We start from the raw sequence: 17033 nt of genomic DNA on the forward strand, positions 1-17033 counted from the left end.
TCATCCTTGAACCTCATCTTTTTTTTTTTTATTTTATTTTTTTTAGGTGCGCTTAGACCATAATGGGAAATTTTATAATGCTCATATTCAAGAAGTTTGCTCGGAAAATGGTCCAGTTGTTGTATTTGTAGAAGAGCTTGGAGAAAAGTAAGTGTAGTTTTGATTAATGTATTTTTTGGTGTGTGTTTTTTGTTTTGTTTATTGTTGTTTTGAGGATTTTTTTTTTGTAAATGACTGCCAAGTACCAGTACCTTGGTAACAGTAGCGTTACTTCAGTTCATAGTTAATTTCAGCCATTGCTGTGTATTGACTTCCTTACTTGAAGCAGTACTACTACAAAATTGTTAAGAAATAATATAGTAAAAAAAGGATAAGGAAGGTCTGCTTTTTTTTTTTTTATTTGTTTTACAGCCATACAGTCTGCATATTACTTGCAGAGTAGACTGGTAACTACATTATTGTTTTTTTTTCTTTTTTTTCCTTTCTTTAAACAAACAAAAACCTTAAGCTAGCACTTTCTGCACAAGCTCCAAACTGAAACAGATTGACACTATCCTAATTAAGTGTTCCTTTTTGTGTTTAATAATTAGATGCCAGATTTGTGGCAAGCTTTTCATATTAAAAGGCCTGTGAAAGCACCTAGTGTTCTCTGTTGGTTGACTAGCTCTGTCTAATTTCATACAGAAGTTGCCAAGTTGCTGTTTATATCATTGCTATTGCTTTATGCTACCTCAGGGCAAGCCAGCTGTTTAAAGGGGAGTGTGTGGGGGTGTGGAGATGTGGATCTGAGTGATCTTGAACTCTGCTGTAAGCCTTTTTTTTGGGGGGGGGTGGGGCGGGGGGAATGCAGTTGAATTTGATATCTAACCATGTAGTTCAGGAAGAAGAAATGGTTCCAGGCAGGGTAAATGAGGAAAGGGGGAGATGCCAGTTAATCTCACGATTGCATTCTGTAAGAGAGCTGAAAACTTCTAAGAATAGAGTTACCTTGCACATTGTTGCCTTTTTAAATTGGGGTTGAACTTGACTGGACCATCCATTACAGAACCAAATGCCAGCCTTTCAAATAATGTAACCAGCTACTTGGACTTCCTAATAGTATTCTCAATTAAAAATGCAATTATTGCTCTAGGATATAAAACACAAATATAGTGGTTTTCAATCCTGACATCTGTTGCACTATTTGTGATCAACTTGCCTGTTGAGTATATTGCTTTTTTATGGTCGCTGTTCTCTTCTGTCTGTCCTAAAGACGTAATATTCACTTCACAAATAATAATTGATGAACTCTACTTCCTGCCTATCAAAAAAAAAAAAGCCAACTTTCATTTTAATATGTATTTATTACTGTAGAGCATCTATGCTCTGTTGAATACTGGTTAAATTGGCATAATTTTATCAAAGACTAATCAAAAATATGTTATTCATTGCTTGAGTATAATTATAAAGAACAAAAGAGTTTGAATATAGAATTCTCAAAAATAAGAGAAGATCCATCTGTTTTAATAAACATGTGCTATTAATTTATGCAAGCCTCAGTCTTGTATTAAAGTTTTCTTTTTTTTTTTTTCCCTCTGCCTTCTTCCCCTTCCCTTCCTCCTTTCCTTGTTTTGTAGGCATACTGTCTCACTGAAGAGCCTTAAACCTCTTCCACAAACCTCTCCTATGGAGGGCTGGAACACTGTGCCAGGGAAGAAGATAAAGAAGTTTTTCCCAACATGGGGGCAGAATGCTCAGCCTGGTAAGATTGTACCTGTCTTTCAGTGATGGAATCCTTATTGTTAGAGGTTTTGTCCTGTAGAGTTTAAAAAAAACAAAACAAAAAAAACTATTTTTTTCACCTCTGTATCATAGATGCAGATTGCAGAGGGCCAAAGAATCAAAGCAAGCCAATAAAACCCCAGTCATCACTACCTCCTCGACTTCAGCATACTGTGGGAACCAGGCAGCATCAGTTCTTATGTTCTGGACCCCAATCTCATCAGACCTCAACTGAGCAAAAAGCTCCAGGCAGGAATCCTTCCCAAACTGTGAGGTAAAACAACAAATAGTATTTTCCTTATCTTGGACTCTAGCCAGCCTTCTTGCAGCTCAGGTGCCTGTTTCAGATGTTTCCCACATGCTGTTTTGAAATATGTTGCTACTGAATTCTTAAGTGTTATGAGTCCTTAAGAATACATACAAGAACAGGAAAAAGAAGAAGAAAAACTTACCTCCTTCAAAATTGCAGCTATCATGAGCTCCCACTTACTTTCTTGTTTGGCAGCATCTCCCCTGGAGTCCCTCCACTGTGCACAAGGCTGATGCTGCTGCTTGGAAGGTGGATGTTGTTTTCCAGCTTAGGGCTGGGGCAGTGACTGACACTACTCAACACTTCTTGGGCATGGCTAGGATCTGCCCTCAGCTTCAGAGAACTGACACAGGTTACAGCTGATAACTAGCTAGAATGTTAGACATGGTACTCATGTCAGTTTTGCAGATGCTGTATTAAGAGATGCTTTTGAAAGAGCCATTTGGATTTTCATCTGGATTAGCTGGGGAATACTCTCACAGGAAACCCTTTTATGTTTTATTTGCGCTATGTGGAATGTCTGTTCTTTGTTAGCTTATACTACTGAACTAAATCAAAATATTGAGTATATAAATTTAAGATACATTACTCTGAAGTAAACCCTTCAATACAGGTTGATTTCATGGCTTTACCAGAGGGAAATATTTTTGCAGGATACTGGAAAAAGTTCCTATTGTAACTTCTATGATATACTGATAAATAACACTTTGGATTCTACTTTAGTTGTATGTTAGATAAAGCACTGTGGAGAGTGGTTTGGTTTTTTGTTTTTTTTTTTTTTTTTTGTTTTTTTTTCTTTTGGAAGGAATATGAGAACATTGTTTTGCCTTCAGTTTGTGGCAGTGATCTTCTTTCTTCGTTGTGTTCCTGCAGTAAAGTAAAATTGCCACTCTCCTTCTGTCCTATCTAAAAGGCTATTCTGTACTTGAATACAAACTCTTTATGTATTTGACCACTTTTCTGCACCGTAACTCCAGATGGAATAATGGATACTGGAGTATCTTTTGAGACTGTCACTTCTGTAAGGTGCTCCCCACCCCCCTGAATGCATAAGTATCCTAAAAACTTCAGTTAAGTAGTTCAGAAACTKTTTAGTTTCTGGCAAGTTTTTTAACGCTTCTGACATTTGAAAACTCTAATGCATTTTCCCTSTATTTGCAGAAGTCCTTTATTTCCTTGTATTTACAGAAATCTTCTTTCCCAACTTTCTCTTGTGTGGCCATGGAAAGCAGATAGGAGGATGATCAGTTCACAGTTGGCACAGAAATGATTAAATCACTTGGTGTAGGAATTTGGTTTTTAACTGTGATCTAATACCTACAGTTTGCTTTACAGTGTTTCCAAGTAGTATCAAATTGAATAAATCAAGGATTAAATTCCCCTCCCCCCCTCTTCCCTTCTTTCCTTTTAACTTGCAGTAGGGGGAAATTGATCTGGGTGCATAGAGAATCACATAAGCAATGCTATGTAATTATCTTTTCCTTGCTTGTTCTTGATCCTGAGTTTATTTGATACTAGATGGTAATCGGATTTGTCAAGGTGATCCTGTCTTATTTCTTTCTTTACAGAAAACCAGATCGTGAGAGGACTGAGGATCTGAACCAGAGTGGCAGAGATAGTAACTACTTTGGCCTGTCCCCGGAAGAACGCAGGGAGAAACAAGCTATAGAAGAATCTCGTTCGCTTTATGAGATTCAGCAAAGGGATGAACAAGCTTTTCCTGCCCTTTCTAATGTATGCTTTTTGACTGTAATTAACAGTACATTTTGCTTACGTATCCTTGAACCATTAGTTAGCAACTTTTGACTTGCTACCTTTGCATTATAGTGCAACTGCAAAGTTAGAGTATTTTCTTCACGCTTCTTTCTATGCTGAAATATGTGCATCTGCAATACTCTATATATTCAATGCAGGACATGTAGCTTCCGTTGTGAATAATTGTCTACCTTACGCAGTTCTTTAGGCACCAAAATGTAGTAGAAATAAGAGTTTTTGAAGCCATGAACTTTTTTTTTTTCATGTTGTTTCCGTCTTTGGAAAGCTTTGCACTCCTACACAGGAATAGAATCAACTTGGCTGTTGCCTTTTCCTTTTATAGTAGGACTGGAGTTAAAGGTGAGGGCAGAACTTGTGCTGAAGTACAGCTTCATGCTAAGAAACAGCTCAGTAAATGGCAACACAGTGCTTGAACTAGTATTAGAGATGACTATGTTGCTTCTGATTTTAATTCACGTAAAACCTGTTTTACCTATAAGTGACTCCTTTCTAGCCTGATTAGTGTGAGAATTTGCATGGTGTCATAAATACTGAARATTTGGGGGGTCAGACATTCTCCTTTTTTCTACTGTGGAGCTCAGCTGGCTTCAGTAGGCTTGTTCCTGTTTAACTGAGGGAAGGATTTAGCCTTTAGATTTTGATTATTCTATTGATGCCTGTGCTTTTGTTAGTTTTTAAAGAAAGCAGATGAAAGTTCCTGTATACCCAGGGAGCATATCCTTTAGGAAAAACAGATGTTGTTTACATAGGTTTATTCTGAAAATGTGTGGGGCTTTTTGGATTTAAATCCCTAGCCAAACGGGAATGAGAGACAGACCAGGGAAAAAAATTGGTAGGTAAAAGATGTCTTGCTCTGTGAAAATGACTGACTTTGCTTGTGTCTTTAAGTTCTTGAGCAATATTGCTAGTATTGGTGTAACTGAGAAGAAAAGTAGAGCGCTTTAACTATGCAAAGAGCAGACTTAGGGTCACTTCCCTCCTTCCGTTAGACTTCAGTCTCTCTCCGGGCTGTGGTTAAGTGTGCTGTATGTGCACACCCACAGAAGGAGTTTGCAGTTTTAAAGTGGAAATTGTCTTGGAGTAAAAATTTTTTTTTTTTTTTTAATTTTCGTCAAGTAAAGTAATGATATGAATGCTTTTAAAGGAGACCCTCTCAAAATTTAGGTACAAATGAGGGGAATGGATGAATCTGAATGATACTGATTAAGACTTCTTTTCCCTTCTGAATATCAACAGGAGAAACGTGTGTGTATGATGAAGGCATAATTGTGTCATAATAAGATGATAGCAAAATTTCATCAGACTTCTTAAAAAAAAAATCTCATTTCTACTTCTGTCAACTTCTTTAGAATCAGTCAGTTTGTCAAGCTGCTACACAAACTGTAGATAATTTCAACCAGAAAAAGTTCCCAAATAATGAGAGAAGAAGCAGCAAATGGACTGCAGAAGTGGAAGAGCAGAAGAATAAAGGTAATGTAAAAATAAATATTTTCAGAACAAGTATTCTTTGGGATTTGTTTGTGTTTTTTTTAGTTCTGTTTTTAATCAGCAGCTCCTGAATTTATTCAAGATGAGGCATCTGTTCAGCCACTGAGGTGAAAATAAATACTGTGTTTCAACTAAGCCAGCCCAGGGTAGCAAAGGTGTGCTTGAGGGAGAAAAAAGTGCATTATTTTCTGCCTTGTGAATATGACTGAGAGAACAGGATCCTCCTTGGGAACTTTTTAAGTGAAAGAGGTAAATGAAAAGCCAAAATGCAAGCCTGTCACAGCCACCATACACTGGATCCTATTGCAATTGGAGTCAGTGTGACAAAGGGACGGTAGAGGAGTATTAAGGGTGCTTACTGAAATCAAGAGGAAAAGTGTGTTAAAGTTTTCAATATGGCAGGGTTAAGTAGTAGCATAAAATACTACAGGAAGAGGGGGAGAAGAATGTGTATTCAAGGCCTCTCCAAAATTTTTTATGGTAAAATAGCTTTTGAATGGTCAAAAGTTGTTTGGGTTTTCTCACCCTATCTCTTTCTCTGGTAAAGAGGCATTCTTGTAGCATTTTCATGACACTTGCTCCTTGGTCCCCCTTGTAGCACATAACACCTGCTTGAGTGGTTGTGCAGGGGCTGCTGTTACCTATTTTTCATTGCCCAGATCTCTGAAAAGTTGTTTCATTTGCAATGTCAAAAAGAGCATTCCTCTAGAGGAAGGCCTTTACTACAGCATCATGATAGATTTTACYGGCTTGCATAGCATATGCTCCTTTCTCCATGGTTTTCATGATGCTCTTGATTGTGTTGCTTTTGGAACTAGGTTTTTCCTCCGAGTATCTTCAGACCCCAGTAGGTCTGTGAGGAATTGGCAGTAATTTCTCATAATCAGCACTCCTTTAATTTGCCACATAGTCTAAGTGTTACAGTGATAGTGTCTAGACTAATTTTCTAAAAATGCACACTCAGCTACTATTGAATGCATGAGTGGGGAAGAACTTGATTCATTGGCAAGCCGCGGTTGCCAGATTTGAGCCTAGCTTAGAATGTGGCAAAACTTGTACAGATTTTATCAGATGAAGGTTATGCCATGGCTGTTTGTTTGTTTGTTCTTTTTAACACCTTTCCACTCCCTTCTCCCCAAATACTTGCTGGTACTCACAAAATTAAGCGTCTTATATTGATCTAAAAACTCTCTAGATCTATGTGGAACATTGAAGCATTCTAAACTGATCTTACTCTTATGCAGTCAAAAGTAAACAAGACTCAACTTTTGTTTTAGCACTTGAGTATGGAAATACAAATTGAAGCACTTTAATCAAAGTACAAATTTATTTCCCCTTCACTAAGAGGGATGCAGGATGAATGATATGTGTTTGAAACAAAGATGTCTRCATTTCTTTCTTGCTTCCTTCAGGCATCACCAAAATGGTTAACAACTATTGTAACAGAATTCATGCAGAGTTTTGAAAATCCTGGTTAGAGTAGTTGCTCTAAGTTGCTGCCCTAACAACTGATAATTTTGGGATCCTTTGATACTGGAAAAAAACTGAAGTTTATATTTTCTGAAGTAATATATACTGAGGTAGATTTTATTTTGAAAGTTTAATTTTTGGAAAGACAAACTTTAACTGGCTTAAGTTGTTATAGCCATAAATGGTGTAATGGTTCATTTACTAGGTTATGTCTTGGTGTTACAGAGTCAAATTCCAGGCAGATCCACTTAAGTCAGAAGCTTGAGCCAAATTCATCTGAGGTAATCTTAAAGAAAAGACCAAAATTTCATTTTATTATCTTTTAATGTTATTGCTTCTCTGATACATGATTGGCAGAGTGATAGCTGCCTTTTGAGCTGTGACTGCTGTTGCTGCTTTACAGCTTTTAGTGAAGTACTTCTAAGATTTRAGGCTTGTGTTGCTGTCAGCTTTCCTCAGCCCCTTTAACCCATACCTGTGGTCTTTCTGTGCAAACTGAGTTCTGAAGTCTAGGCTATCAAGAGCACTTGTGAATTTAGATTTGTAATTACTTAGTACAGTCTGTGCCTTAAGTGTGATTAGACCTCAGAAGATTTGAGGTTTGCTAATAGCTACTATGCTAACAGACCATGATCTCTGAACTTCAGTGAAGATTCATGGCCTCTTGTTGGTTATCTTTGCTGCCCTTTCAACAAACAAAATGTTAAATTACTATACCAATGATTGGGTGCTTAGCCCATATCTTACTTAGTATATTTTAATATCCTTGAATATTTCCTTAAAAAACAAATTTTGTTATTAGACTAGCTATGTCTGTTGTTTCTAACTTTGCTTTAGAAGAATAGTCAAGATGAGAGTTATCCAAAAGCTTCATCTCCTTTGGAACAAGTGAAAACAGACTCTCCGATTCTTGCTGAACAAGTAAGAAATGTTTAATTTCAAAGTTTTCCAGTCAGGAGACTTCAGACAAAGGGGAACTTTATCACAGCCAGCTATGTGTTATTAATACTGGGTGCCTMGTTCTATGGTGACAATACTAAAATGCTCCACTTCACAGATAGGGACCTGTTGTGTCCAATGTAAGAGGACAAACCATGATAGAAAAGCAACTGAGTATATGTATTGTTTTTGAGAGGGGTATTTCATATCTTCTAAGTTAACAGTGCTTTTTACTTTAAATTCTTTACCCTCAGCTCTCCCTGAGGTCATCGATAATAGTTTGTGAGGGTGGCTTTTCCTTTGGCTGAGAGAGACTAAATGTAGTACTTGTGGAGGTTGTTATAGCTTTGATGGTTGTCCGTGGTACAGGCACATTCCGAATAGAATTATCTGACATATCTCAAATCTCTTACATGTAGCCTGTCACATTACTAGTTGGTATTTTGCTATTGTGATGGTGGTAGCCCAAATAACACTAGGTCATCAAGCCTTTGGCATAAGTTGGGCTCATTAGGGCTCACAAAAAAAAAAGCTAATTTCAAATAATTTCACACGATCTTTTTGCTTTCATAGAAACTGACGGAATGCGTACCGAGTACAACTCCAGCACCCTCACCAGTCTTTTCTGAGGTACATTTGCCTCCAACAGTGCCTTCTGTACCTGCCATTGTGCCAGCTTGGCCAAGTGAGCCAGCAACCTATGGACCGCCAGGTTTGAAGAAACGTTAATGTACTTTAGCAACTGCTAACCATGAAGCATATTTTAGCTATCATGCTAAACTGAAAATGCTTCCAGGAGACGTAATTTCAAGTAACTTCACATGCCAAAGACAAACTGTCTAAAGGAATGTAGTTACTCACTGCTCAAAGCTTGTGAAAGTTTTAATAGATTTTTTTTTTGATTGCCTGTATAAATAGTTCACCTCACTCCTTATCTGAAAATGGAGGAGAGATGAATACTCAACTATCATTTTTTTTTTCCCCTGAGTGGGGCAGCTTTGAGATTTGAGGGGGGCTCATTCTGAGGCTCTGCTTAAGATGGAGCATGTTTTCAACATCCTGAAATTGTGTGTGTGTGTATTGTGTCCTATGTAACTAAGCCCTCTCAGCTCACTGAGGACTTGGCTCAGATCTGACATATGTGGAGCTGATGAGTCCATTTGGATCTCAGTTCACTTTTCACAAAACCAATGCAATGCTTCCTCTGTGCTCTGTGCATCCCTGGATGTGTGGAATTAGCTTAGATTCAGTATTGCTCATTAAGTCAGGCACAGTATCTTATCCCTCTGTTAAGTTTGTGTACGAGAACTGGCCTTGGAGTCAGCATAGCATGTTCACATGGTACTTTAGTTACTGTAATAGTCCTGACACACTTGGGTTGATTGCATCGCTGRCAGAAGATGCGTAGCCCAGGTAATCTAATCTCAGATTCAGAGTTGATTGTAAATGACTAGTTTGAACCAGAATTGTAAAGATATATGTGCAAGCTTCAGTTTCCTCTTCTTGCCCTCCCTGCCCTGTTTTCATATTTTTTAAAATAAATATGGGAAGGGTTTAATTATTTCTGGGAAGTTTAACTGTTTCACCTTTTCCCTCCTCCCCCCCCCCCCCTTAGGTATTCCGGCCCAAATACCTGCTCCTTCATTGATGCCGGCCCCAGCAACGGGACCTGATTCTATTGTATCCCAGGCTCAGGTAACATCTACTCCAGTTGCTGGAGTTCCTGTGTCGATACAAGCAGTTAACCAGCCTTTAATGCCTTTGCCTCAGACTCTGAATCCTTATCAGGATCCACTATACCCTGGATTCCCTTTTAGTGAAAAGGGAGAAAGAGCCATTGCACCCTCTTACTCCCTGTGCAGTTCTGGGGAGGACTTGCCTAAAGGTGAGAAGCTATCTGGTCTGTATCTTGTACTGTTCTTCCTAATAAGTCTGCTTAAAGCCTATATAAAGGCAACTTGTTTTGTCCTGTGCTTAGGCTGTGTCAAAAGATCTAATTGTTTCATTTATATAACTTATAGGAGGGAGGAAATGATACACAGATGTCACTCTTCAGTTGTGTGTTCCCATTACAGTTATTTTAAGTGATTAGACTTAGTAATCTGATATGATCAGTTTATTTTYGTTAGTTAACCCCCTGTAACTTGAGACTTTGTGAATTTGTAAGACTTTCTTCAAAGATCTGTTCCTTATACAGTCATGAAAGTAACATTTCATTTTGTAGCCAAGTTTGAAGTTTGTTTAACAATTTCCTTACTGACCTGTGAAAATGTAGGCTTTGGCATATTAAGAATATAGAATATCTTCATTAAGAACATTCTGTGTCTACTGCATAGTGGCCTATGTTTACTGAATTGTTATCCAAAAACTGGAAGATGAGTTCCATAAACKGTCAGAAAAGAAGTCTGAATTGCAGTCGAGTTCCAGATTATTTTACAGTGGCAAAAGGGGAATCAAAGATGTGCAAGTAGCAGCTTAAAATGCCAGTGTTCCATTTTGTTTTCTTTTACTAAAATGGAACTTTATGCAGGAAGTAATTTTTGTATTAGGTAAAGTAAGATACTATAGGTCTTCATGGATTTTTTTTCTATTTTCTTCCCTAGATAAGAATATTCTTAGGTTTTTCTTCAACCTTGGTGTGAAGGTAACTTTCTAAACTTGCTTATGTATCTGTTTGTAATATCATAAAATATACTTGCRTTTGGTAGTACAGAACTTTGTTGTAGCTATATACTTCCAGTCTTTCTTTAAATTTGAAATACTTCTGTTGTTTTTCTATTAATTGGGGGTCCTGACACGAGCCCATATTTTAGTTTGAGTTGYTGACAGAAATAAATGCATCTCAGCAGTGTTTAGAGCTGTCTGGTAGTCAACAGGCTATGTGAAGTCAACAGAAACTATGCTTTAGAAATTCAGAGAAACCAATATAAGTTTGAAGGCACATTCTTTTGGAAGCAATGTAGAGTAAAAGAGAAAAAGCCCTCTGAACTTCATACCATATCTATGTATTGGCAAAGCCATTGCACACCTTTCCCTGTGGAGATTCCCTCAAGCTACGTGCATGTCCGTCCTACCTACTCAGGTTAAGTTCAGTCTTTTACTTTCAACCTTTAAAGTAATTAAAATAGTGAATGATGGATATATGTGGTGCAAATTTTGGGGAGGGGATTGTGCAAAGAGGCAATATTTTATTCTAGTTTTATTGGTAGGGCTTGTTGGTTGCTTAGTTTMTTCCTTCTGTGCATAAGAATATTCCTTTTCCCACATCCTCTTACACCTTCTCTCAGACAAATTACTTCAGAAAAAGGTGTTAAGTTCACAGGCTTATTCCACAAGACCTTGGCTATAAAAATGTAATGATTCTCTTTGGYATTTGTGTATGGAGGGAGGAGAATTAGCAGATTTGGAAGGAGGAAAATGTTCAGCACACCATACAAAGAAAAACTAGATTTGATAACTGTGTACCTAATTCAAGTCTCTTTGATTTGTTTAATAGAAAGTCCATAAGTTATCAGCAGGTGCCACTGAAATGTATTTGAACAGTGTGTTTCATAAGCTGACACATACTTGGGAATGTATTATTTAGGACATAGCCTGTCATTTTGGTGCTTCAGCACCATCTACTGGTCGAAGTACTGTGTTTTTAGTAGTTGTGCTGTTTGGTTGGTGGCAAGATGAAGGTACACCTGAGAACTAAGTTTCGGATTCTCACGCTTTGGTCGCAGATGTTGTCACCCTGCAATCCRCACTCTCCCAGCTGCTTGTTCAGAGGGAGTCAAAAAGTTCCCATTGAGAGAAAAATCTAATTTGGTAGTTTGCTCCACTGACTCTTCTCTGGGTGGCACAGACAGTACCTGTCCAGGTACTATGGATGCAAAGTCTGTACTTGTGAAGCCTAACCCTGAGCAATGTAACCATGAGTCACTGTGTGCTAGTTAGTTAAAATGGAGGCAGAGGAAAGGGAAGGGGACGGCTCCCCGAGGTGGATGACTTCAGTAGTGTTAACAAAACTCATGTTCACTAATGGCTCAGAAGAGGTTGGGGCTAAAAATGCTGGCCATCCCTAAGGTGACTCCTGCTAGTGTCTGGAAAGTATCTCGTGTAGTAATCAAACCTGCACGCCTACTTCATAAAAAGATTGGTAGTAGGTCGTATGAATAAATAAGGGTTTCAGTTTTTCAGGATGGTTCCTGGGACAATGAACTCACTGGTAGATGTCTGCGTAGGTCTGCTTGAGGTGAACATGTGTCTATGATTTTTGGTTTYGCTCCCCACCCCCACCCAGAAATTTTTGAAAAGTGAGGTAGTAGGGCAGTTTGCAGGTTAAGAATTGTGATTTTGGGAAAGTGAATTGGAAATGTTTGTCTTAAAATACATAGCTAAAACATGGCTTAGAGCATCATGTTTTTAAATTAACTATACAGGAACTATGTGATCAAGTTTCTTCGTTAGTTATAACTGTGGCCCATTTCAGCTGTATTTGGTGGGAAGACAAAAAAGGGAACATGATTCTGAAACCTCAGAAATTCTTTGGAATTGAGGGCACTGTGAAGAAAATTATTTTCATTTCTGTAATTAGCTTTCAAAATAGTAAGCAACCTGTGTGCATTTTATGTGTGTGAATATTCAGTAGACCAAATTATTACTATTCTTTGTCTTTCAGGCATACAGCTGCCCCATGTGGGCACCCCATTCTTATTTGTACCCTCTGCATCAGGCCTATTTAGCTGCTTGTAGAATGTACCCGAACGTTTCTCTTCCTGTGTATCCGCACAACCTCTGGTTCCAGGAGGCTCCGCTGACTCAGAATGAAAATGAAACTGCACGAACAAACAGGCACTTTCCTATTCAGAATGAGGCCCGATCCAATGGTCAGAGTTCGCAGGTTGATCATAGGTCTCCATCACTGCCTCTGATTATACCTACAGCTCAGCTGTCAGAAAGTCAAGGACAAATCTGCGTAGAATCGGAGACTCCGGTGCAAGCTCTTCACGCAAACTACGATGAGTCCCTGAGAGGGAAAACTGTGTTTCCACAACCACCCTTTGGACACGGTCCCTTTATAGGAGCTGTTCCAATAGCACCTCCTTTCTTTCCTCACTTTTGGTATGGGTACCCAGTTCAGGGTTTTATTGAAAATTCAGCAGCAAGACCTAATGTTGTCATGTCATCCGAGGACAAAGAGGGAACACCTAGCACCTCTGCAAACGCGTATTTGGCTAAAGAATGCAGCCCTCCAGTTCCTGGAGGGAGCTGTGTAGAACAGCTTCAGAAGACTAACAGTGGCAGTAGCCCCAGCACTGTACCGCTGCCTGTGGCTGGTGCAAGCAGTGAATGCAGTATCCCAAATGAAACTCTGGCCAGGGCACCTAAGTTGGAGCAAACTTGTACTTCCGCTTCTCCTGCTAAACCAGCAATAGCTGGGCTGCAAAATCGTGCTCCGCAAATACAGGGGATTGAGAAGCAGGCAGCGATGCCAAACCCTACTACGCCACTGTTGGCAGAACCACCAAAAAATGAACTGAAAAATACTGTTCCCAGTCGTAAGGAGAAGAGTGATAAAGTCAGAGACTCCAAGGGTGCTGGTAACCTGCAGGCAGAAAGCAGGGCACAGAGAACAAGGGAAGAAAGYTCTGAAGATGAAAGTGAAGTTTCTGATATGCTGAAAAGTGGTAGATCCAAGCAATTTTATAACCAGACTTATGGAGGAGGCAGAAGGCCTAGACTTGAATGGGGTTATTCTAGTAGGGGAGGATACCAGTTCCAAAGAAATGAGGAGGCCTGGAAAGGACCACCCGGCAGAAGCAGAGATGAAGGCTACCAGTATCAGCGAAACTTCAGAGGGAGGCCATATAGGAATGACAGGAGAAGGGCAATGCTGGGAGATAATCAGAGAGGGCATCAAGCATAGAGTGAATRGATAATTGAGAATTTTCAAATGCAAAAAGTAATTTGATGTAGATGTTTAAAGTCTTTAATATTTTTTCTTTTTAATAAATCCCAAGGTCTTAAGTTTTGGCGAGTAAAGACAAGGAGGATGTGAACTCCTAGTATTTTGTTTCTTGGGGATTAAAAGTTTGTTTGGCTTAGCATTTTTTTTTTTCTTGATGTCAAATTAGAAAACATATTATAGGTTTAGTGTTTGAATTTTTTTTTTTTCCCCACAGAGGTTTGTTTGTGATATAAGATGGTTAAATGTGTTTCCTAGAGTGACAAATTATAGCATTTGATGTGATCTGGATTCTAAAATCGATGGTAACATTGCACCAAATATAAATATATATTTTATCTTACAATGCCTTAGTTCTGAACTGAGCTAAAGGAATTCTCAGCCTACTGCACTGTTGTCTTTGATATGCTTCCAACCCAAAGGCCTTTCATCTCAAGAATCTGTCAGACTTGAATGTTTCTCTTCAGTGTGTTAAACATATGGCAGCCAGCTAACCTTGTGTCTTAGGTATGTTGTATATAGTTCTTTTAATATTCATAGGGTATATTTTTGAATTTTAAAAGCATTTATTTGTTGAAATCAAAATCAAGACAAGCAGTCGAGAATAGCTGTGTGTGAATTGATAGGAATGGCTGTTTCCACCAAGAATTCTTAATGCTGGTGCGACTAGAATGGTGCCTATGCCAACTTAATAATTACAAAGACAATAAAAATGTAGATGCTATGCATTTCCAAAATAATTCTGCATCTGTTATAATAGCAGAAGTTTTTTTAATGCCACTTTAACACTAATGCACTGACAAATCCTAGATGTTTTGTGAGGAGAGATGCATAAAGTACATGTTACTTTTTTTTTAAGTTTGTATGATGAGCTACTGTTCAGTATTCTTTTTGTTGTTGCACTGTTGATGCAAATTTGTGTTTTGCATGTACAACTCATTGCTGGAACTACTTTTTTATAAACAAGATGGATATAGTCTCAAAGTGTGCTCTGCTTTTCCCTAGAATTCAGAAGAAAGTGGCTTCTGCCTTATTTTTACACTGTGTCAGAATTCTGATTGCTGTTTCTTCTGACCCCTAGAACGATCTCTGCAGTGTTGTTCTTGCCTTTGCAGTTTGGATGTTCAGCTGTCCAAACTCAGTGTGCTGTGTGCACAGTATTCACTCAGCTCTGTTGCTCTGTAAAATAAACTGTTGTGTATATTTTTATATCTCTGTATATACCAGTGTAAGAGGTGATGGTACCCTTTTATTAATGTCTGAGATTGTACACCCTTGATCAGGAAACTTGTGTGATAGTTATATGTGAAAATTTCTTTTCAGATGCATGCTGTGTATAAACCCCCTAATTAAAATAAGTGTTTGTCCTTTCACTTTTTTTCTAAGTGGTATTTATATATTGGAAGCTATTCTTGTAATGATGTTGTCTGTTTTTGTTCTGCTGATACAGCCACTTGTATACTAACTAACACAAGTAGTGGATACTAACACAAGTATGAACAATTAGTGGTTAATGTATTGGCAAGCTGCAAAAATACGTAAGAAGGTGCATAGACTAGATCTCTGGTTTTTGTCTGAAATGGTAGTGGTAAAGGCTGTGGTTTGTGTGTGTTCTGTGGGTGGTGAATTTGCTTTGTTTTTAAATCTAAATACYTTTCCATTCAGGAATGTATTCAGCATTTTAAAAGAGCCTGTTTTAAAGTTTTTAGGATGAGAACTAAGCAGGCACTGAGGGCTATAGTTGGTATATGTATATATGAATACRTAAGGATGTTTCTTGTCATAATTTATAGCCTTTGAAGAAAGGTAACTCCTTTTGTAGTCCAGATATTATCTAGCAGTCACTGAAATTCATTCAGTTTTAGAACAGGTACTTAATCATGAGCTTTGCAAGAAGAAAGGCAGGATACACTCTACAGCTATTTCTTGGGAATTAATGCTAAACACAGGTGTGAGAGTAACTGGTAGGGCTGTGCTATTAGAACTTAAATACTTTGCAAGTCACTTAAAAATTAAGCTGGGCCTATGCCCAATCTTGCTGCTCTAGGGTAGTTAAAGAGGGCTCAGAAGTAAAGATGCAATATATTTTCCCTGCCCTCACTCATATATAGAGTATGTTTTCCTCTTTTTGGTGAAAGACTTGTTGATCGACTGGACAAAACCTTTTTCTCTGCAAGATGTTTCAGGCTTCTGAATCCTACTATGTATTATATTGGCTTATTCTGAGTTGAGATGTAGACCTTCAGGTACTTGCTAAACCAAATCTTTGGCTTATTTGCCCTAATTTGGGCTGATTAACAAAAGTTACAGGACTTAAGTCTAAGGGGATTTCTGCTCTGCATGCCTTTCACTGAACTTCAACTTTCTTAACCTTCAGAAGCTTTTGTCTATGTACTAGTCTTGTTGCTGTATTCATTAGCTGTGCACTTTCCTGGAGTATCTTTGTTAGCTGAACACTATATAGGTGGATTTATGCTGTCAAAACACCTATAGGTTATGTCTATGTAATTCCCGAGTCTACCAAGACTATATAACACCTGAATTACTAAGACATATGGCTGGGGGGTTGGGGAACAAATCATTGCCATTCCCCTGTAGTTTACAAGACAAAGACACAAATAGAAAAGTAAGCCAACTTTTCTTTCACCTCTGGTAGCATTTTTTTGACAGTAAAGGCAGAATAGGCAACTATTGCATGGAAAATACCTTACTTTACTGGCTGTGTGAGCTATACAGTTGAAAGTTATTTTCAGTTATCTACGACATTTGCATTTGTTCAACTTTTTGCTTAGGAACCCTCAAAAATATAATACTTTTTTCCTTCCCGCTCTCTGAAGGACCTTACTTAAAAAAGCTAGCTTTTTTAAGAGTTAATTTTTGTATTAAGCTACTTCCTCTCCCTTTTGACTGCATAAAGGAATCATAACATAGCCAAAAGTTACTTATCTTCATCTCTTTACAACTCCGTCTTCCCCTGGAGCAATGGGGTGTTCCAGCAGTTATGAACAGGGATGAGACAACTGTGATTCATCTGCTAGCAAGTCTGGATGGAAGGGTGACTTCAGCCTCAACTTCCCTTCCTTAAAAAAATGGTTTTATAGRGCAAAACTTTGAGGAAGTTAGGGAATGTGCCCATAGAAATGGTATGTTTTTGTAAGATGTTTAACCTACTAAACGATGCATCATTTTAATATGCTTCTTGAAAAATGAGCTGATCTTAATCACACAAGTAGAAGAATGGTCAAGACTTCAACAGCTACAGTCTACAGGCCAGCTCCTCCTCCAACACGTGTCTTTACTCTTCCACAACTTCCACTGGTCTCATTTGACTGTGGATCC

General features: G+C 38.3%; 1 protein-coding gene across 4 annotated transcripts in view; it reads left to right on the plus strand.

Annotated features, from left to right (window-relative positions):
• Positions 1-15067, plus strand: part of OTUD4 (OTU deubiquitinase 4) — a 34795-nt gene extending 19728 nt beyond the window's left edge. For 2 of the 4 annotated variants that reach the window (XM_085313196.1, XM_085313195.1), the window contains exons 12-22: positions 47-147; positions 1617-1741; positions 1855-2035; positions 3640-3805; positions 5197-5317; positions 7031-7086; positions 7643-7726; positions 8318-8456; positions 9360-9629; positions 10348-10388; positions 12408-15067. In XM_085313196.1, the coding sequence (XP_085169322.1) occupies positions 47-147; positions 1617-1741; positions 1855-2035; positions 3640-3805; positions 5197-5317; positions 7031-7086; positions 7643-7726; positions 8318-8456; positions 9360-9629; positions 10348-10388; positions 12408-13655 (2532 nt within the window). In that variant the 3' untranslated portion in view covers positions 13656-15067. The remainder of the gene's footprint in view (positions 1-46; positions 148-1616; positions 1742-1854; positions 2036-3639; positions 3806-5196; positions 5318-7030; positions 7087-7642; positions 7727-8317; positions 8457-9359; positions 9630-10347; positions 10389-12407) is intronic. The other 2 variants (XM_085313198.1, XM_085313197.1) reach the window with 2 other exon arrangements.
• The last annotated feature ends 1966 nt before the right edge of the window (positions 15068-17033 follow it).

This window comes from Rhea americana, unplaced genomic scaffold (assembly GCF_003343005.1).
Source record: "Rhea americana isolate MKP2758 unplaced genomic scaffold, rheAme1 scaffold_38, whole genome shotgun sequence".
NCBI lineage: Eukaryota > Metazoa > Chordata > Aves > Rheiformes > Rheidae > Rhea > Rhea americana.